The sequence below is a fragment of the Plecotus auritus genome (assembly GCF_963455305.1).
Source record: "Plecotus auritus genome assembly, chromosome: 4".
NCBI classification, from domain to species: Eukaryota; Metazoa; Chordata; class Mammalia; order Chiroptera; family Vespertilionidae; genus Plecotus; species Plecotus auritus.
The window spans coordinates 168,361,361-168,383,632 of record NC_137775.1 but is presented as its reverse complement, the minus strand read 5'-3'; the positions used below and the strand labels follow the sequence as shown (position 1 = coordinate 168,383,632).

At 42.3% G+C, this 22,272-nt stretch overlaps 1 protein-coding gene across 13 annotated transcripts in view; it reads left to right on the top strand.

The window, feature by feature from the left end:
• ICA1 (islet cell autoantigen 1) overlaps positions 1 to 22,272 on the top strand; it is a 112,801-nt gene that overhangs the window by 71,731 nt on the left and 18,798 nt on the right. For all 13 annotated transcript variants that reach the window (XM_080666790.1, XM_080666788.1, XM_080666795.1 and 10 more), the window contains exons 7-10: positions 4,803 to 4,928; positions 5,905 to 6,003; positions 18,485 to 18,582; positions 20,610 to 20,662. In XM_080666790.1, the coding sequence (XP_080522916.1) occupies positions 4,803 to 4,928; positions 5,905 to 6,003; positions 18,485 to 18,582; positions 20,610 to 20,662 (376 nt within the window). The remainder of the gene's footprint in view (positions 1 to 4,802; positions 4,929 to 5,904; positions 6,004 to 18,484; positions 18,583 to 20,609; positions 20,663 to 22,272) is intronic.

The window sequence follows — 22,272 nt, the reverse complement described above, 5'->3', positions numbered from 1 at the left end:
CTTGAACTCGGATTTTACATGAATGGATGCATTATTGCATAGTGAGTCGTGTATTGTATTTTTAAACAAGAAGCCAGAATCTCAAATTGAACATATTAGAATATTTTTATGTAATGAAAAGGTGACAAGCAAAAAGAGTAGTAGGCAAACCGCTGACACTCCCCCATTTGGGGTATTACACGGTCCATCTTACTAGTTTGACATTTGCTACAATTGGGAAAGCAAACCGATTCAGTGAAATGAGGGTGGACTTTCACATCCTGCCCCTCCCCTGCCAGTCAAATTAGCTTGGGCAAGTTACTTAATGGTTCTGAAACCCGGTTTCCTTCTCTGTGAAACAGAAACAAAAGAATGGTGTGGGAGTGTTGTGAGAATCAAATGAGGGTATGTGCATGTACGTGTTACACCTACTCGGTAAAATGGTGGTGGTATTGGTGAGGAAGAGGGGCAGTGTATGGGAAAGTCTGACAGCCGTTGGGCACACAGCACGCTGTGCTCTGTCCAAGAGCAGTGTTACGGCCTCAGTGTTCACTCTTCTGGTACCCTCTCCGTATTTTTCAGTGTTTTGCATAACTGCTACCTGGAGGCATGTAGCCTTAGCCTTGTGAAATTGAATATTTAGCCTTCACCCTCATGCAGCACATAGTCGAGGTCAGCTGGGCAGACACAGGAGCAAGTAGCACTTAGAATAGTTTGTGTCAGAAGGGTGATGGCCACGTGCATTGACTGCAGAGAGGAAGAGATGCTAACTCAGCTGAGGAGCGTTACAGAAAAAGGTTCTCAGAAGAGAAAACCTTTGAGTGGAAACTTAAAAGGTGAGTAAGAGTTACCATGTAGACAATAAGGGGAGGTCTTACCAGGCAGAGGAAATGTGCAAAAATGTGGAGGTGGGTTTGCTATGGTTCGGTTGGAAAATGGATCTCAGTGTGCCCAGAGCGTATGGTGCCTGCAGAGGGATATGGGAGAGCAGGCGATGGGCCACAGGAAGGCAGGGTTTTGGTGGGGATTGTATATTTTAGACAAGAGGAGACAACATCCAACCCTGGCCAGATCCTGACCTTTCTACTTAACTGCTATCTGGTTTTAGGCAGATCATTTTGTACCTGAGTTTTCTCCTCTATGAAAATGGAACAGTGGTGAAACATTGCTCGCTTTAAATGTTTACTCTTTTCCCTCTCCTTGCCCAACTTGGAACACATGATTAAGTGAGATAAAGCAGAGTGAAAACTCTCTTCTCTGGGAACTCAAAAGAGAGTGGTCCGCGGTGTGGGCCCCACTTCTCCTGAATCATTGCTGAGATGATTATTTGATTAAGGTATTCATCCACTACAATGTTCTATACATTCCTAGAAAATTACCCTGAGGCACTGGTGATCTCCACTGTCCTAGGTGACTTTTGCACTCAGGACCAGAAAGCATGTTATAGACCTGAGTTCTGAAGAGCAGAGTAGGGAGGAAACTTGGATTGCTTTCATTATCTGAAAATGAGCATCTGAATAAAGGCTGCATGGCATGTTTGTATAAATGGGTTGAGACTATATCCCCACACCATAGTGAGTGATCATTTCTAACTGAAAATAAGATCCTCTGCCTTCCAGGTTTAAAGGCTTCCAATGTTTTTCCACTGCTTCTAAGATAACACCTAAAATCCTGAGCATGTCTACAAGAACCCTGCTCCAGGATGTGCCCCAACCCACCTCTCTGGCCTCATCTCATACCACCCTTCTGCCTTTTCTCAGCAACCCAACTACACTGACCTTCTGTGACCCGCTGTCTTGCCCTCCACCCCAGGGCCTTTGCACATGCTTCTCTCTCTGCTGGAGTACTCTCTCTCCATGCTCAGTTAATCATGCTCAGCCCTTCAGAAGAGAACTTATGCACTGCTTCTTTGGGGAAGGTCTTCTCAGTTAGATTCCTTGGTAAATCTTTCTCGCATGGGACTATATGGCTTTCCTTCTGAGCACCTCACTCAGTTTGTTGTTATGCCCTCACTGGTGTGAAAATGCCCACTGGATGTACAGTTCTGTGAGGAACAGAGACCACCTTCATTTTACTCACTGCTACCCGCTTGTAGAAAATAAATATTTGAATGAATGGTTTGAGGCAGGAAGACAGAGCCTTTTCCTGGAAGAAAATGTAATAAACATAGGATTGCAGTTTTTCTTTATTTCATTTATAAAGGAAAGAAAACACTTAAGAAAAATACAAAACTGCTCTCAAATTATTTGGTTGTAGAGTAATATGAAGAAGACCTTTCGCACTGGCTGGGGAAGCCAGATTGAACTAAGAGGATGAATAGCTTTGGCTTCACCATATGTAGTTCAAGTTGCGGCTAAGAGGTAGAATTTCAGGTTAGGAGGGATAAGTACAGAGAAGTGCCCTGTCATTTTGGCAGTTTGAGACATTGCTCCTTTATCTGGTAAATTGCATTTCTGCAGCCTGGGGAAAGCAGGGTCGTGAAGAGGGTCTAATATGCGCAATCATTTCCTGGAACTTCAAGAATCAGAGGAGAAAGGTGGAGCAACAGAAATAAAATTAAGAAATAAACAAAGGGGACATTTATTTGACTGAAGACATTTTAAAGGACCTTGAAAAACAGAGGAGCTCCACAAGATGTTTATGTAATCAAATGTAATTTATCTGGGATTGAAAGGAATAATAATCAAAACAGTTTTCACTTAAGTGCATCTGGAGGCATATGAAATTAGAGTCGCGAAGGTGCCCTATGCCTCCCTGTGTCCTTGGTGTTCTGTCCAAAGGCTGCAGACGGGAAACGTGTTTCGGAGAGCAGGCATGGAGCACAAAATTGTAAATGAACTTGACCATAATCAAAATGCCCCACAGTGTAACATCCTCTTTGTTTGGCAGGGAAAGGGCTCACCATTTGGGAACTCAGCAGTCCATTAAGTATTTTAATAATCATTGTTGACACACAAAGCATATGGCCTTTCAGAATTCACTGGGTCAAGTATTGAAGTCTTCTTCTAGGTTTCTAAAATTACTTTACAGAAATTCAAACACCATTCAATTGGGGCACATTTCAAAGCATTGTAAGTCCTGAGCTTTGTGTCAGAAGCAAGTGAAATGTTTTCTCCTAGGATAAAAGAATATCTCTGAACAACCAATTCTGTTAACGTAAAGGAAAAGGCATAATTCACATCCCACAAAAATATTAGTTTACCTTTTTTTAAATATATTTTATTGATTTTTTTACAGAGAGGAAGGGAAAGGGATAGAGAGTTAGAAACATCGATCAGCTGCCTCCTGCACACCCCCAACTGGGGATGTGCCTGCAACCAAGGTACATGCCCTTGACCGGAATCGAACCTGGGACCCTTCAGTCCACAGGCCGACGCTCTATCCACTGAGCCAAACCAGTTAGGGCTTAATTTACCTTTTGAAATGGCCTGGACAATGTCTTCATTCAGTCACCAAATATGTATTCAGCACCTGCTTTGTACCAGGTGGCCAGATGCTGATCATATAATGGTGATCGAGGTAGACATTGGCCTTGCCCCCAGGATCTATCCTGTGAGAAAGAGCTATTATTACTCCCAACTTGCAGTTTCCTACCTGGTAACTGCCTCTGCGTGAATTAGCTGAGATAAATTAATATCTGGCTGACTTTCCCTGGTTAAAATATGATGCGGTGATGCCTCAGATTGGAGGAAAGGGGTATTTTGATGTCATCATTCTTTATGTAGCTGCATTACATTTTAAAACAGTCAATTTTATTATCAAATAACATATAGAACTAGAGGCCCAATGCATGAAATTCTTGCAAGGGGCTTGGCCCTCGCAGCCCCAGCTTCGTCTGGAAGGTTGTCCTGAAATTCGTCCAGACGGTCGTTCTGCTGTTCAGCCATTTGGTCAATTTGCATATTATGCTTTTATTATTACAGATAACATATAGAATAGATATTCCTGAACCTTTTCCTGACCTTCACTCTGTCCCTGGATTACTAGATGGCTCAGGGATGGATGGAGGATTGCTTGTGTACATACTCAACTAAAAAGATCTGAGCCCTGGCCAGGTGGCTCAGTTGGTTGAAGTATCATGGAGTACACCAAAATGTTGCGGGTTCCATCCCAGGTCAGGGTGCATACTGTAGGCTGCCGATCGATGTGTCTTTCTCACATCGATGTTTCTGCCTCTCTCTCCTTCCTTCTCTTCCTCTCCCCCTTCCCCTCTCTCTAAATTAAATAAAACATATCCTTGGGTGATATTAAAAAAATTTTTTTTAAAGTTTATTAGTGGAGGTTGTTTTTCAGTCTGTATCACAATTCCCTTTTGCAGTACCCTAAATTGGATTTTGGAACAAAAAAAGGATATGAGTTGGTAAAAAAATAATGTCTGTTGTTAATAGGATTGTATCAATATTAATTTCTTTTTTTTTTTTAATGTAGCATGTTATGTAAGATGTTAACATTCAGGGAGGCCAGCTTCAAAGATCTATAGGAATCCAATGGGGCAAAGGTTCTTCCCAGGCTACCCTGTGTGTTTCTGGACTTTCCCCACTGTGGTCAGTTTGCAAATGGCTTGAGAGGAGAGGATTTTTAATAATCGAATGAAAAATATAATTAGGATGGTGATTTTGCTCTGTAATCACAATATCCAGTACTATCGTTTTGGTCCTTTGGAGGCAAAGAATGGGTGTTGTTGGGTCTTCTTGCCTGCCTGGAATTTTCAAAGGTGTTTTCTTATATGAACGAGATAAGCCCATTATTGGTCTTTTCTAATGGGAAAATTTTAGCTACTTAAGAGTTTGATTGGTTCAAAGCGGTTCCTTTTACTCTCACAGGTACAAGCACAAGTACGCCTTGCCAAAAAAAGCTTTGACAAATTGAAGATGGACGTGTGTCAAAAAGTGGATCTTCTCGGAGCGAGCAGATGCAATCTCTTGTCTCATATGCTAGCAACATACCAGGTAACAAAGTGATGTCTGTTACAGTGAACCAAGAATGTTATGAGGTTTAGAAAACAAAAAAAGGGTGTTTGAGCTAAAAGAATGGTTTGGGTATTATGAAGTTCTGAATGCCTGTCTCATAATTTACTTCCTGCATCTCTCCCTTTTAGTAGACTACAGTTTAATCAAACCAAATATTGGCTATTCCCTATACATGCACTAAATGCCCCACTTCCCTGCATTGGCATAGGTGGTGATTCCCACCTGAGTGCCCTGCCCCCCTCCATTGATGTCCTTCCAAATCCCACTCTGTTTGATGTACTGGACTGTGTCATATCCTTCAGAAAGGCTCCTGTGAACTCAGCACCGATCCTGTACTTCTGACACTCGAGCTATCATCATTTAAAGCCCTTGGTTGTCTCCCACTAACTTCGGGTTAGCGCTGTGTGTCCATCAACAGTACCATGAGCACCAACCGGGTGTGGGAGGCCACACTCTAGTGTTACTGGGAATATAAGAAATAATAAGACCAGATTCTCTGTCCCCAAAGGTTTAGGAAGGAAGTGAGAGAGTAAAATCTGACTATATTTTCTACACCTCAAGGACAGCACAGGGTGTGCTAAGTAAAATAAGTTCTATAAAATCTGACGGGTGTTTGAAGAGGGAGAAAATGAATCAGTTGAGGGATCATAAAAGTATAGTTAACGATTAGTGCTGGGTTTTGGAGGGTGGATCTGGAATGAGTACGAAGAGAATGGAGAGGAGAATGTCCCGGGTGGTAGAGCACATAAGCCACCGGCATCAGCGTGTTTGGGGGAACAGGCAGGCACTGAGTTTGGCTGAAATACAGGGTTTCAGTAGGGCCATAATGGGAAAAGAGTCTGCAGGGAATCATGTTTTGGAGGACCTTGACAGCCACAGGTGGCACGTTTCTCTGGGGCCCATGACTAGAACTCGGCATTCAAAACTTTAATAGTTTTACTGTCTTTCTTTACAGACCACTCTGCTTCATTTTTGGGAGAAAACTTCTCACACTATGGCAGCCATCCATGAGAGCTTCAAAGGTTATCAGCCATATGAATTCACTACATTGAAGGTATGAAAGCTAGAGAGGCCATTAGAAAATCTTACGAAAAGTCAAGCCTCTTTATACTAACAGACCCCAAAAGCAACTTGAGAACTATGTCCCCCAGCAGAGACTTTAAAAAAAAATCCTCAACAAAGGATATGTTTGTTGATTTTAGAGAGAGGAAGGGAGAGAGAGAGAAAGAGAGAGAGAGAGAAACATCGATGTGAGAGAGAAACACAGGTCTGTTACCTCCCATATGTGCCCCAACCGGGGATCAAACCTCAAACTAGGTATGTACCCTGACCAAGAATTGAACCTACAACCTTTTGGCATATGGGCTTATGCTTCTACCAACTGAGACACCCAGCCAGGGCCCCCAGTGGAGTCTTTAATACTGCATCAGTATTCAAAGCTAGAACAATCCAAATACACAGGTTGAACCTTGGGGGGTACATGTTACTAGGAGATGAATTGTGGTGAACTCCAGCTTGAGGCTGGGTCCTGCTCCTTTCAAATGCTAGTTTGACATGGCTAAAGGGAAGAGTGTATAAGTCTAGTACACTCTGTTACTTTTTAATTATTAAATTCAGAAATGTTCACTTGAGAAAGTATTTTTTCTCCCTTACTTCTGGAAAATAACATTTTATTCTGTGAGTACCATCCAGTGTAGAAGTGGATTTTATCATAAGACTGTAGTAATATTCTCTAATTGAAAAAGCAACATCAAACACAATGATTTCTCAACTCAAAAGGGATACATGCACATGTCTGGTTCCCAGTTTTGCAGCTGAATGTGGCATCATTTTGCTCTCTAATGGTTGCTGAGGGTGAGTGCATGGCAAGATAAGAAAATTATTTGGGTTCCACAAGGATTTGAAGAATGGTGAGCGGACACTGGGTTGCCAGGTCTTATCATTAAAAAGGAAATATCGGGAAAGAACTAGTTCAAGTTCACCTTGACATTACCTTCTTTCTGATATTTCAGGCAATTTGCGTCTCATCATCTTTCTTATTAACAAACATTAAAAAGCTATTTTTCCCCATTAAACACGTCTTTGATTTAAGATGTTTGTAATGTCATTGCATCTACAAAAATACTAAGACAGAAACCCTTTAAGTCCTTGGCCCTTTAAAGGAAAGTCCCAAGGGGAACCCAAGACAGTCTACTCACCTTGAGATGTACCTGACCTGACACCAGACAGGACCCCTGGCCCTGGGGTTGGCTCCTCACAATCCCACTGTCAGCGGGTCACTTGCTCGCTAACAGGCTGCATGAATGGATTCAGAATGTGCCTTTATTTCTGTCAGCTGGACTATGAGCACTTGAGGAGAGGTACCTTTCATTTTTCACATAGTGAACCCACAGCCTTCCTCAGCACATTGCAGTGTTGCCCCTGTGGGTAAGGACTGAAGCAGTTATCCCGACCAAGGCCTATTTATTAAAATTATGAAAAGAGAGGAACATAGTTATAAAGAATAAAGTGACAATAAGTACGTACCTATCAATAACACTTTACATGTAAATGGCTTAAATGGTCCAATCAAAAGATATGGGGTGGCTGAATGGATAAGAAACTAAGACCCTTACATATGATGTCTACAAGAGACCCACCTCAGCACAAAAGACTCAGACTAAAAGTAAAAGGGTAGAAAAAGATCTTTTATGCAAATGGAAATGGATATAAAAAGTTGGGTAGCAATTCCTTTATCTGACAAAAACAGACTTTAAAACAAAGACCATAATAAGAGACAAAGAAGGACACTACATAATGATAAAGGGAGCAATCCAACAAGAAGATATAATCTTCGTAAACATTTATGCACCCAACATAGGAGCACTAAATATATAAAGCAAATCCTGATGGACATAAAGGGAGAGGTCAACAGTAATGCAGTCATGGTAGGGGATTTTAACACCACATTGACATCAATGGCTAGATCTTCAGACAGAAAATCAATAAGGAGCCAGCAGCCTTAAATGACACACTAGATCAGATGGATTTAATTGATATTTTTAGATTGATTGAAACTAGTACAACTCACCCTATTTATATTTCTTACACAGGCCTGAGCAGAATCCTATGGATTATTCTTTGATAAAGCAGAGAGGGCATGAATGTGCATCATATTTTATTTTATGCTACATACAACTTCAGAGGTTGTGTTTTGAAGGACAATTGTACATAACACAAATCAGCCAGGTAGAAGATAAAGTGATGCCTATCCCAAATACAACTTAAAAGAAGCTCAGGTGTGAGTTAATTGCATATAAAGAACGATATGAAATTGAATTTGTGCCACAAGAATGGAAGAATCCTTCTGAGTTTCCCTGGCCTCCTGTGCAGAGGGAAATATGGCTCCTGAATTTTTGCCATGATATTTAATTCTGCTGAGAGGATCAAGCTGATTAGAGCACTTCTGGGCAGGGAATTTAGTGAAAGTTTGATGGCCATGGTTCAGGACATAATTGCAAATATTTTGGGCAGATGACTCTCCATTGCTTTTCACATCCCTGGAGCCTTCCTTAAATTATGGGTTAAGTACCAGTTTATTGTTTACTTGTAATACAAACTCAGTAGCAGTAATACATCTGTTAAGGTGTAATATGATTATGGTAATATCAAGAATGTTAAGTGTCCAGAAATCAACCAAATAAACTAAGCTTTTATTACCTCTCTTGAATGCTATTCATTTAGACTCTCAGCTAATGGCTAATTATTTTTATATGGATTCAAATCTGTATAATAGAATCCTGTTATTCCACAGCCCATCATTGCATAGACAGAGGTCCATGCATTTCCTATTGTATGCCATGAAACATGAAAATGAAAACCATCAGTACCTTCTATATCACCACCAAGCCTGAGGATATTACCTGACTTACTAACTCTCTTGCACTAACATATTTTTTAAGCACATGTCTTATAGTTAGATTTTGATTTGATCAAGTCATCTTTTAATGTATGTAATTTTCTTCTGAAGGGCACTGTATTTCCATAATGGATACTTTGACATTTAAATAGATATTTTCACGATTTATTTGTTCTCTGGATTTACCTAAGTAAATAGTCCCTTAACTGCCTTTTGGGTCTCTGGCTAGACAGAAAACATTGTCTTTGGAGAGGTTTGCCAGGCTAGGTTAATGAAAAGCGACCCATTTGTTTTCTTTGCTGCGGGGTGTATTCTCAGTGTGTTGATAATTGTGCCACCGCAGCTGTATTTCCTGACTGTTAGTTTTATGCTTGATGAAGGATGATAATTAATGTGTTAAACACTCAGTGCATCCTGTTTGGAGGGAAGAGTCTTTTGCTGCAGAATTGCAGGGATGTAACTCATGCCCCAGAAGTTCGTTTTATTGCTAATGAGCCTTTCTCTAGAAAATAGGTATAGTTCTTTTTCAAAATCATTTTATTATACAAGTGAATTGAAAAATACCCATGTCATTGTTTTGACATTTTATAAATATTTTGTGGTAATGGTGTGTGTGTGTGTGTGTGTGTGTGTGTGTGTGTGTGAGAGAGAGAGAGAGAGAGAGAGAGAGAGAGAGAGAACTGCTTTTACTTGGTCCTGGTGCAATTCTATTGGCTCTACTTTTTGTGACATAGTCTTTTCATTTTAATTTATGATTTTTGTAGAATTTTAACTTCATGGCAAGTTTAGCATTGAAATTCAATATTATAAAATTTTCTGATCTAATCATTTTAACAGCTCAAATTTAAAGTAGAGAGACTATTTCTAAGTGATTTCCAATAAAAGAAGCAATGCTGTAATTTCACATTTTCAAACAATAAATATTTATTGACTCATTAAAATGCTACCAAGCATATGCATTTTGCATGCGTTATCATTAATGTGCTAATTTTATACCGATTCTGAGTCATCTGGAAATGTCTCTCACATGGTAGAAATTACCAAGTCATAGGGACAGGGGCGGAATGTTCCTAGCCTATCTTGAAAGCACGGGCCCTTTTTTAGAGAAAGTGATTTAGACTTAGAGTTTAAAGCATTATTTAAAAAACTAAATGAAATGCTGTCTGTAGGAAAGCAGTACCATCTTCAGTTACCAACCCTCAGATGTGGTCATGTTTATCTCATCCTTCCAGGATGTCATTTGCTTGCAAATGTCCCCATGAATCCAGAACAGACATGGGGAGGGGGGGCACTGGGACATCAGAAGTAGTGGCTTTTCTCCGGAAATTCTAAAATCCTGTTTGTGTCAGTGGCCTTGTGGTCCTTATGTGGCATGCTGGCATGTGGTTGAGTTCAATGTCTGCAGGAGGAGTGAGCACAGGACCCTTTGAAGAAGCAGCACTCATTCAGAGCTGGCAGAAGAGAAGGCATGTCCTCTGCACTTATATTTGCAAGGAGACCAGAGTGGCTGTATTTAATAAAAATGCCTGGCAGCAGAGTGTCTGCCTGTGATGTGCCCATTCCAGTGATTTGGAAGGAAAGCCAGGTTTTTCATTCTGGACACAGGGAGCCGGCAGACCTGGCTTTAAATCTAGCGTGTCACTTTCCAGTTGTGTGATGGTGGTGTTTGCAGTAACAGTGACAGCCATGGTGTTGGCACCAGCAGCCCCAGTGGGGGTAATAGGGATGGGTTATCAGGAATGCTGTAATCGCAAGCATGTCAAACTCACGGCCCGCAGGCCACATGCCTCGTTTATTTGACCCATGTTAGCCTTTGAGTTTGACATGCCTGCTGTAATGGGTCCAGAAGGCAGCCATTGGCAGTATCGTATTGATGTAGATGTGCTTGTTGAGGTTGCCAGGTTCCGTAGCCCTGGCAAAGCTTAAGTTACTTTCTTACTCATCATCTTCACCCTGGGTGATTGCCATCGCAGTGAGTTTCACAGGCAAGGCTGTGAATGGCAGTGGGATAGGAGACGTCTCAGACCTCGCCCAGGTAACCCAACCCAATCCCTCCCCGACTCCCAAGATGCTCCAGCAGCTCCTTCCCAAACCTTTCCTTCAGCCCTGCAGGCCAGTCTGGGCTCATCTAATACCCACGGGGATAGGAGAGGGGAGGGGAGAGGGCAGGCCTGCAAATAAGAAAGGAAGGAGAGCTCCCACCCCTGCAACAGGGCTCATTCTAAAAATGCAGTTGGGCTTTGCAACAGACTCTTGGTGTGTGCCAGATTTTGAACTCTGAGGAAACCTGAATGTGAAAACCTAACTCTGAGCATGTTCAAAAATAACCACTGAAACAGATGTGCCACTGTTCCCTCCTGTCTCTCCTGGGGTCTAAGATGTAGCGCTGTCATGTGGAACATCATTCCGGAGACCAGGATGCTTTTAGCTTTCACAATTCAGAAATCCTCCTCTTCTAAATTTTGTTTTTCTCAGATTCGTATGCCTAACAGCCTTCTTCACCCACCTCCACATTTCTCAGTTAATCACTTGAACATTTACCGACAAGCCACATGGCTCTGTAGTTACTTGCTTTGAAAATAAAGCCATAATCGTTTTTATGAAAATTGGGTAAATATCTCTGCAATGCTGTTTTCGTTGCCAGTCCCAACATGGCAATTACTCATGGCCGGCATCCAGGAGATCCTTTCAGACTTTCAAGTTTTCGCTCAGTGTCATTACTTCACACAGCATTTAGCAGAGCGATCTTTTTTTCTTACCTAATCTGCTCTGGGCCAGCTCATTGCAAACAGCAAACTGGGATGCATCCAGGCCACTGGGAGAGAAGTGGTTAGAGGGGTTGACCATGTCCACCGCTGACATCTGAGGTGGGCAAGCCAGAGTCATCATTCATCCAGCTGGTCATTGTTCATCCAGCCCTTACGATGACTGATGTTTGTCCTTCTGGCCAGCTGGTCCCTCGGGTTCTCCTCATAGTTGGAGTTCTTCTCCATCCCCTCCTCTTCTCATTCCCTAAGTCTTCGTCAAGGGGAAAGGAAAAACTTATCATTGTATGTGTGGGTGGTTCTTTTATGTCAAGCACTCTGCTACGGGTGAGGTGTGGTAATACCTAGGAGAGTTTGTCATGCTATGCGTGGCTCTAATGTACCAAGGTTGGGGATTCTGGTTAATTATACTGTTAGGTTTGGCATTGGCATGTAGAAAGTGAAGTGCATATGTTATAGTTAACCCTCAAAATAACCTTGGGAATATGGGCATCCTCATTGTATTTGCATGTTTCCAAGTGCAAATCGAAGCTCAGAAAGGTCTAGTATTTTGCCCAAGGCCACACGTCCAGGATGTGGGGAGTCTGGGACAGGCATGCTCTCTGCCATGTGGCATTTCTTCCAGGTGCACTTCTGGCCATGAGGCAGGAGAGCAGGAGAAGGCAGAAGTGCCATCTTTAAAAGGTACAGATGTAAGGCCCTGGCCTAGTAGCTCAGTTGGTTAGAGCATCCTCCTGGTCCATCAAGGTTATGTGATCAATCCCTGTCAGAAACAACCAATGAATGCATAAATAAGCAGAATAACAAATTGATGTTTCTCTCCCTCCCCCCTCTCTATAATCAAATAAAATAATTTTTTAAAGATACAGCTACAGCCTTCCAATTAAAAATAATACTTGGAAGTGTTTGCTTGTAGGCGAAAGCCTGTTTTACTTGTCAGTCCCTCAGATACCTGGGAACCTATGGTCTTTCCGTTAGAGTTTGGAAAGAGATCAGAGTGGCTGTATTTGTAAAGACACCAGAGTGGCTCTAGATCTCCTTGGCACTTCATATGAAAAGGGATTTCAGTAAATGTTCTTGGCTTGGCTATTTAATACTATTTCTTAACCCATCGTAGAATTTGAAAGACCTGGATTCAAATATTGCTTCTACCTGTTAGTGGTTGAATGGCCTTAAGCACGTTACTTCACCTCTCCGAGTCTTCATTTTCATATTGGGAAGCCAGGAAAACACTGTTTATCTGGGTTTTGTGAGATGTGTAAATCATGCAGTGAAGTACCTGACACAGGATGAACCCTTAAGACATCTAATTCCTTTTAGATTTTAAGTCATTGAAAAGAAAGCACATTTTAAGTGTTTCCCATGAGTTTGGTACTGTGTGGAAGCATTATCTCAGTTCATCCTCACAATATCCCAGGAAAGGTGGACTTGATATTAGTCCCATTGTTCTGATGGGTAAACAGAGGCCCCAAGAGGGGAGACCATTTTCCATGTCATAATACTACATAATCCACTTCCAAAGTCCATCTCTTTCCAGGACACTAGGATGCCTTCCCAGTACCAGTTTTCCTTCTTACGTTAAAGAATAAGATTACATAATTTACAATTGTGTTTATTTTTCTCTCATTTTACTCCTTAATATTTTGTTCTATAGTACAACTCGAGAGTACCTTCTGGTCCTAGATTTATAGTGCTCCGCATATAGTGTCCTCCTAAATGTATAACTTTATAACTGCGTGGGTGGGGAGGACACGGGCTTCATGTCCACGAATTGTGCGGCTCATGCACATCATGTCTTCTGCTTTTGATTCCTCATGTGCTACCAATTATATAAACACAAACACACACACACAACTGTGTCCAACATCTTTTCACCATGCCTCACTATTTTGAGCACTTTCATTTCCTTTTATGGACAATGTTTGGCACCTTCATATGCATACCAGTGTAATTAATGGGAAGGAGTCTAAGAAAATTAAACGTCGTCATTAAAGATTAGAGAAAATGTTACCCAATTGTTAAAGGCAAACATTACATTTGGGTCAGATATTAGGGCTGGCCGCTGGCCTGTTGTCTGTAAAATTTGTTTGCTGGGTCGTTTTGCTTTCATTCAGATGACTGTTGCTCTGTCTTTTTATTTTCCTAATTTAGGAAGTAGTAACTCCCATTATTATATGAAGCTGTTTCCTTTCTAAGACACTTCTGCAAGCCCGGGCTGTGCATTCCCTCTGTCACGCTGATCTTATATATCATGTGTGTGCTTCCTGAAACCATTTAAGCATTGATGGAAACTATTAGCATGTCAGTGCAGCCTTCACAGAGAAAGGTTGCTTAGTCCAAAAACATTCTTTCCCCCTCAGAGAACTTTCCAGTTTCAGATGATGCTGTATGGCTGCTAATAGTAGTGATTTTCACGAACAATTATAATGGAGGACCTCGTGGGTTTGGAGGTTAGATTCAGAATGCTTTGACATTTCATCTCTGGGCGTGGATTTGAATGTGGCTTCCATCAGCCGTGATACAAAATAGTTCCATCTGATGGCTGCCCCATCGGTCCCGTCAGCCAGGCCTATGAGGTTCATTTTGCCCGAGCAGGTGTGCCTGTCATGGAGAAAATGCTGTCACCTCTGACTTTCACGGATGCTACAGGGTTAAGTGTTTTCAGCTGAGTTGTGGACTTTAATCTAGAGAATTCACCCCCACCCCAGCCCCTAGTTGGGCCTTTTACTTAAAGCGTGGGGATAGGTCCATTGTGTAGAGTATCCTGCACCTAACCGTCACATCCAGGGGCTGATTTTGAGAGAGGAAAGGGGACATGATTTGTCCTCAGTGATGTTTCAGAGTTTCTCTAAGCCTCTTTATCTCTTCAATGTATACCATCTTTGTCAGAAACAAGTTCCATATGTGTTGTTGTGGGGGTTTTCCCTGCTATGTAGAGGAGTATTTAGCCTAGTTCAGTGGTCGGCAAACAGCAGCTTGCGAGCCACATGTGGCTCTTTGGCCCCTTGAGTGTGAGTCATTAGTCAACAGAGCCAAATATCAACAGTACAACGATTGAAATTTCTTTTGAGAGCCAAATTTTTTAAACTTAAACTTCTTCTAACGCCACTTCTTCAAAATAGACTCGCCCAGGCCGTGGTATTTTGTGGAAGAGCCGCACTCAAGGGGCCGAAGAGCCGCATGTGGCTCGCGAGCCGCGGTTTGCCAATCACTGGCCTAGTTTGATCTAAAAACTCTTTCTTAAGAGATGCCCCTTGAAATGTTCTAAAGTGGATTGTGGTGATGGTTGATGGTTGCACAACTCCGTGACTTTACTAAAAATCATTTAACTGTATGCTTTAAAGGGGTGAATTCTAAGGTATGTGAATGATATCTCAGTAAAGCTGATATGTGTGTGCAGACACATGCAATCCCCTTGGTTCAAAATTCTAATATTTAATAAACAAGCTCAGTATTATTTTTTGCTTTATAAACCTTTTTATATTACTCTCCTGAGCCTTTGCATTTCCTGTCTACAGAGCTCTAAGTTTTGTAGTTTTACCTTCTGTACATAAATTTATCAATCAACAAGTATATATTTAGCATCTCTTTTAAGTGGCAACAACCAGATTATTAAAAGGACAACGGTAATAGTAGGACGAGAGGAGCATTTGTCACAGGAATTATTAATAATAAATTAAAGTAGCAATTGGAATGGCGGCCATTCTGTTGGTGAAGCACAATAGTGATTTAACTGTGATTGTGGTGACAGGGAGCCGACAATTGAGTTCCTGCTAATGGCTCAACAGGGGAAGGGGTTGAAAAGAAGGAAGGAGTGGTTTACATTACAAAGGGATTGTCTGAGAGCTGTTCAAGTGTGGTTCTGAGGGGAGGTCAGGCCTGAGACAGAGGGGGTGATGACCGTGGAGCTGTCAAGGGCATCTCAGGGGCTTAGGGGAGCGCGGTGGCAGCTGGACACAGCCTGGCGGGAAGCAGCCGTGTCCTGGCCCTGCCTAGTTCTGACTGATAAAAAGGAAATGCAATGAGAAGATAATTGAGGGAACCAGGAGGCCTGGGCAAGTGTCAGAAATGAAAAGGGAGTCTTGGAGCCATTGGAACCTTGACTGGAAAACTTCTGGCTTCACTTTGACCAGGGTTGGACCGCTCTTTATGGGAGTAAAACTGCATTAAGGGGCGAGAGAGAGAGAGAGAGAGAGAGAGAGAGAGAGAGAGAGAGAGAGAGAGAGAGAGAATAAAATGCTGTGATTGGCATATCTATTGAAGAGTAAGTCCTTGACATCTTTTGAACTCCTCCTTAAGGTTGCACATTTCCAAAACACACACACACACACACACATACACACACATACACATACACATGCCTCACTTTTACCAGATGTTAATGAAAAAAAAGCATCTAGACAACAGTCCATATTCCACTTGCCACATTGTGCCAGTGCTGTTCTTTATAGCATTTCCCCCTCCAGCCAAGGATCATGGGTCCCATTTAGTTGACATGCATTAGAGAGACAGAAAGAGCCCAAGAATATGATGAAACTAATGAGGCAAAATGTTAAATATTGATGAATGGGGTAAAGGCATGTTCTCCCTGTGCGACCCCTGCTGACCTCTTTATCCCGGTCTCATAAGTCTTGTACTCTTGCACACTATACGCCAGCCCAGTGGCATTCTCTTTGTTCCTCAGACAAGCCAAGCTATTCCTACCTTTCAGCCTCTGCACTGGGGGCCCCCTCTTCTCCCTGAGCTGCACTTGGCCGGCTTTTACGTGTCATTTAGCTCTCAGTTGAAATGTCACTTCCAAGAGAGGACATTCCTGTGAACTGAAGTAATGATCCAATCACTTTTTATCCCCTTTTTTTAATTATCCGCCTAGGCCCATCACTAGCTGATAATTTTGTCTCTCTCATTTACCAGTGAGACATCCAAAACAGCACCTAGGTACTGTAAGACTATTTGTTGACTGAGTGTACTAATCTAAATGCCTAGAAATAGAGAGTCATTGCAAATGATGGCAGTCCATGTGGTTTGTGTGTGAAAATGCTTCAGATCTTTAATCAGGGACATACATTCAATGAGAAAATCTTGGCTTTATATTAGAATAATGATGAATAAATGTACTTTCATTTATTTTAATTTAATATTAAATGTTTAAGATATATAAAATCTTTTGTATATTCTCTGCTATAATGAAAATGTTTATTAATATGAAATATTGACACAAATTATATTGGTTAAGAGGACATCTCTGTCTATAATCTATGTATTATATACAGAGATTCCAAGTATACAAATAGTTTGAACATGAAAAAAAGGAAATACATGAAAATAATAACTCATTATTTGGGAGGAAATGAAATTATGAGTAATTTTTCCTTTTCAAAGTATTATGCAGAATAGATATGACCAAACATTAATAAAACTGTAAATGCAGTTTGGACATGCAAGTACTTTCTTGAATTTGGTATGCTTATTGCATGAAGTTTTATGGAAAACATCACTCACCTGGGTGATATACTTTCAGGGGGGATCGATAAGTAGAGAGAGCTCTTTGGTTCAGAAGCAGAATGAACAAAGATAGGAAGGGACTGACTAAGACATAGGAGACACTCCTAATTGAGTGGAAAGCTTGCCTTTGGGGGCTAGTGGGAAGTGACTTGGGCGAGTGAGATAGGATCAATGTAAGAAGATCTTTAAAAGTGGGCAGAGAGGTTAGACTAGCAGTGGGAAAGAATAAGGAACTACTATCTGTTCTTGAGAAAAGAGGGCAACATGATGGCCTGGGAGTTTTAGGAAGATGATTCTGTGCATGGAGTGAACCAGAGATGGCAGTGAGGAGGGTGACACCAGTGCCCACCTGGTATTCACAGCAGACACCAGTCAGTCACAGCTCTGCTTTGCCCAGACTCGGCCTCCAGGCCACCCTCATTCAGCCCTGTCAGTGGTCATCACCAGCCAGGGCTGGCATGTGACGCTCAGTTGTCTCCTTCCCTGCGTGTTGTCACACTGCAGAGGGGAAAGCTGGGGAGATGGAAGGCAGGACAGGCAGTGGGAAGGCCCATGGGACGCATAGTTCTGAGAATATACGCGGGGAAGTATCTTGAGAAGTTCCTTTTGTGTTTCTAGGTTTGTATTTTAATTAGGGCCAGAAATAGAGATCTTTTTTGTGTAACTCCATTATTCAGTTGTTAGAGAAATGTTCTGCCTTTTCAGGCTTTGTCACTGGTGGACGTTTTTCAGGCAGTTGCTTTTTTAAAAAGTCTTTCCTTAAATATTTAATAAACCTTGAGGACAGTCGCTCCAAGAAATTATGCGTCATAAAAAGACTCTCCCCCATTTTTCATCTACAAAGATTTAAATGCACCTGCTCTGTCCACTCGTGGGGGTTAACTTGTCAGATTATGTTCAGCCACTATTTCTGTTCTGTGTTGTTGTTGTTGTTAAAGGTTTTGTTTTCTCTTGTTGTTGTTTTAAAAGCTGTTTTTAGATTGCAAAATAGCAAACAAAATTAAAAATGGAATGAAGTCATCTCATCTTTGGGGGAGAAAAGACTTCTATGCCGTCAGTGTGTGGGCTGCTGCAGAGCAGAATGTTTATCTTAGCTGCATGTTAAAGATGGGAAATAAAGTTAGCAATAGCCAAAGGCCTCCTTTTGAATAATTTATCACAAAAGGGAAAACATAAATCTAGTGGCAAAACTACTTTCCTTTATAGGCTAGTGTTTCTTCGATGGGTCGGCGAACATATATCCCAGGTAACCTCCCCAAATCTCTAAGTCCAGGTTTGGTTGCTGGGACACTGGCAGTTGACTTTTCTTATGGATGATCTTTCTTCTGTTCTTTTTTCCTCTTTATTACCTACCATTCCTGATCAAGAGTTTACAAGACCCTGTGAAAAAACTGGCTGAGAAGGAAGAAAGGAAGAAGATAGCCCGGCAGGAGCGCGCCGAGGCCACAGCAGAGGAGCCCAGCCAGTAAGTCAGGGGCTGCTTGTCTGGATAAAAATCTTTGTTCCCACAGCTGAGGGCAGCGCAGTCTGGCTGACCAAGTCTCTCGGGGCCTCATATGCAGCGTAATGGCTTTACTCCCTCACTTCTCAGAGGAGATGTGTTAATATTGAGACCAATCCCCAGCTACTAGACCAGGACTCCCCCCAATAAGAGAGCCATGGAAGGGACACAGTTGTGAGGCGGTTAGTGGGGCAGGAAAAGGTAGTGTCCCCTCTGCTGCCTGGCTCTCTGTCTTGTGGTCTCAGCCCCAGCTTTCTGCTGGTCCTTTTGTCACCATCACTTACAAGATCCCGTCCTAGATAGGAAATCCCCTGGCTTTGGTCTCAAGGAAGGAAATAACCTATGAAATCGCCTGGTAACTCATCTGGTACTTAGGTGTTATCATCCGAAAGTGCTAGGTGTTGACATTTTGTTTGCCACCCTTCAGCCCTGCTGTTTTCTTCTGCGGGGTGGGGAGACAGGAAGTGACTGCTCCATCCTCGGTTCTCGCCTCTTTGCAGAAAAGGTGCCTCCAGTCATTTTAAATAAGGAGAGAATAAGGAGAGAAACAGTCAACCTAATTGGTGCAAACCTTCTCCCACAGCATGGAGAAGGTTTACATGTGAACCTATGTCTTTTTCTACCAACATGTCATAGCCTGCAGGAGCGGCATTAACCTTGAACGGGCTGACCTAGGAAACCAAAATAGATCTCCCTCCCACTTGCTGTTCCTTTTCTACACAAAAGAAATTTAGATGACAACCTTATGGCAAAGCAGCCTTATATTTTTTCTGTGTTTCTAAATAAAGTTTCAAATATATCCATGTACATAGATATATTAGTCCCACTCAAATACTTGCTGCCAATTTTAGCTCCCCCCTCCTTTTTTTTTTTAAGCAAATGCTACAAAATTTCGTTAGTGCAGAAGGAAAGCAGGTTTTCACTGTAGGGAGGCTACAAAATGTGATTTCAGGGTAGTGCAGTTGACGATATTGGGGGAAGCAGTTTAACCTATTCCTAGTCATAAAAACAGTGCCAGCTGCCAGTTAGTGAGCACCTACTCTGTGCTAAGCCCACTGCCAGGAGCTTTACTTATGACATCTCAACTCATCCTCCACGTAATCAGTGTAGCCATTTCCCCAGTGTGCGAATGATGGCAGCGAGGCCGAGAGGCTAAGCGCCTGCCCACCGTGGTGCAGTAAGAGGCAGAGGCTAGAGTGGGTCCTGGCACCTTCTCTCACCATATCTGTTGCTACAGTCCAAATAAAGCATTGTCTTTCCTCAGAAGGGAGCTAGCTACCCAAGAGCATCTTGATTAGTTTTAGTTAACTTCAGAGTTCTGCTTTCTTTTAGTACTTCATCTTTAAAAGCTCAAATGTATAACCCAGAAACTATTTAAAATGAAAATGAAAATTTAATAAGATTTTTTTTCAGAAAGAGTAGGCAAAGGTGAACCACTGCAGTAGGAGGGAGGTTCGGAGGTGCCCGCTGGGTCTCAGGGTGGGGATGTGTGTCTGCCATGTTCTTACCCATGTATGGTGAGAGCTGAGTTGGCGACAGTCATTGATCTGCATTTGAGCGTGATCCTGCTCTCAGCCTCCTGTAATTTAACTAATCTACTAAGGTGTCCTTCCTGGGACACCAGGAATCAGGATAAACACTTGCTTGCCCATTGGGGTTTTTTAGCTATGTTTTTGAAAGTGATATCTTACTTGTACCTAACTAACCACCTAGATAGTTACAGAATATGTGCCTTGTGATGAAACCAGATTCAGATGTTAAGATGCCACTAACCAGCCTTGGGACAGGAGAAAGCCAGCAAATGTATTTCTCCTTCAAAAAATGTGCAGCCAGTAAATGACTATACATTCGAGTGTGTGTGTGTGTGTGTGTGTGTGTGTGTGTGTGTGTGTGTTAAATACAATAATTTGTATTGTATAGAATATCTGGCTGTATCATAAATATAACATTTTCAGAACTAGATACTAAACTTTTTTTTTATTTCTTTCAAGGTTAATTTCATTAGAAGAAGAAAACCAGCACAAGGAGTCCTCTAATTTTAAGAGTAAGTTTTGAATTTTACTTAGAATTGATTCTGAAATACTACTGCTCAACAGCCAACTCCTTATCTTCTTTGGCAAACTCCTCCTAGGCCTATCTTCTTTTCCAGTTGAGAAAGTTGGGTCTGAATATGCTTTCAGTCTTCACTTTCCATAGCTCAATGAGGTCGGCCCATAGTGCTATTGAGAGGCTGTATATTTTGACCCGAAATGGCATCCTTAATCACTTTGGCAGCAGCCCATCAGGGGTGTCCACAACTGAGATGTGGCAGAGAGCTATTTCTTTTACAACAGGTGACATCATTTTCGCTATTACCGTTACTAGTGCTAACTGCCAGTTGGGCTGTAGAGACAGTTTTAATAAGATCACATCGGGAGAGTATGGCTTTCACTGTGTTATGGGGTGGGTGTGGTCATTGTTGGGAACAGGGGGAGAGCCCGACACTGCCTTCCAGGTGATTCCTGGGCTCTTCTGCAGTGAGTGCCAGATCCCTCGGTGTACCGACGCTCCTGTGGTTGGAAAAGGGACCAGAGCATTGGTGGATGATAGGTACCATGTGCCCTGGGTGGCTCATCAGCTCTCCCTGTTTCCTGCTGTTACTGCCCGTTCATTGATTGGTTCATTTTCTCCTTAAGGAGTAGAGGGAATGGCACACTGGGGTAGAATTAAGGTGATGTAATGCTGAGCCTTTCGCTGGGACTCAGAGATGCAAGGGAAAGTTTTACAGGTGATAGGAAGAGAACTGAAATTTCCCAACCCTCTGGTCAGCCTGGCCCTCTTAGCGATGTATCTACATCTTCCCTTTGCTGCAGCAGGTGGCCTTTCCGGCAGCTAGGAGGAGGCACAGTAGACCTTGAAAGTTCCCTCTTCTTGATCCTGTTCTCCACCCTCCGTCCTACTTCTGTCTTCCTTCCTACTTTCCAACCACTCACTCTATTCTTCTCCCACTGTACTGTTTCATTTGCTTTTCTCCCAGGTGCCATCCAACAGAAAGAATCAACTCTCACTCTTCTGCATCTAGGTTGGATACCTTCACTTACTCCCGTACTTGTTCATTTGTTCAACAGAATTCTATGAGTGCCATCTCTGTGGCAGGCACAGCCCTGGGCTCTGGGCATGCAGTGGTTCACCAGACATAGAACATTCCAGAACATGGGGCTTACAGTCAGAGGGAAGCAGGTGGTGATCTAATAATGATACATGTAATGGGGCAATTCTAGCTTTGGTGAAAACTACAAAGGCTATGGGCATATCTGATAGGGAGACGTCACCTGATCAGGGAACTAGCTAAGTCAAGTCCTGTTGTTAGACCCACCAAAGCAAAAGGAACAGCCTGGGCAAAGATTATGAACAAGGGAGGACCAGGAGAAGGTCAGAGGCACAATGTTCTAGAGTGTGAGGGAGGGAGCAAGTGGCAGAAGGAGGCAGAGAAGCAGGCAGCCTGGCCATGTAAGCACTCTATCAATCCATACTCTCCAGCCTCAGGATCCCTTGGGTATCAACAGCATGAATCGTGTTGAGGGAATCTAGGCTGAATCAAAAAATTTAGTTCTGTGGGAAAATGTAAACTCCAGCTTATTCTGTTTATATTCAAGTTGCATATCTACATAAATC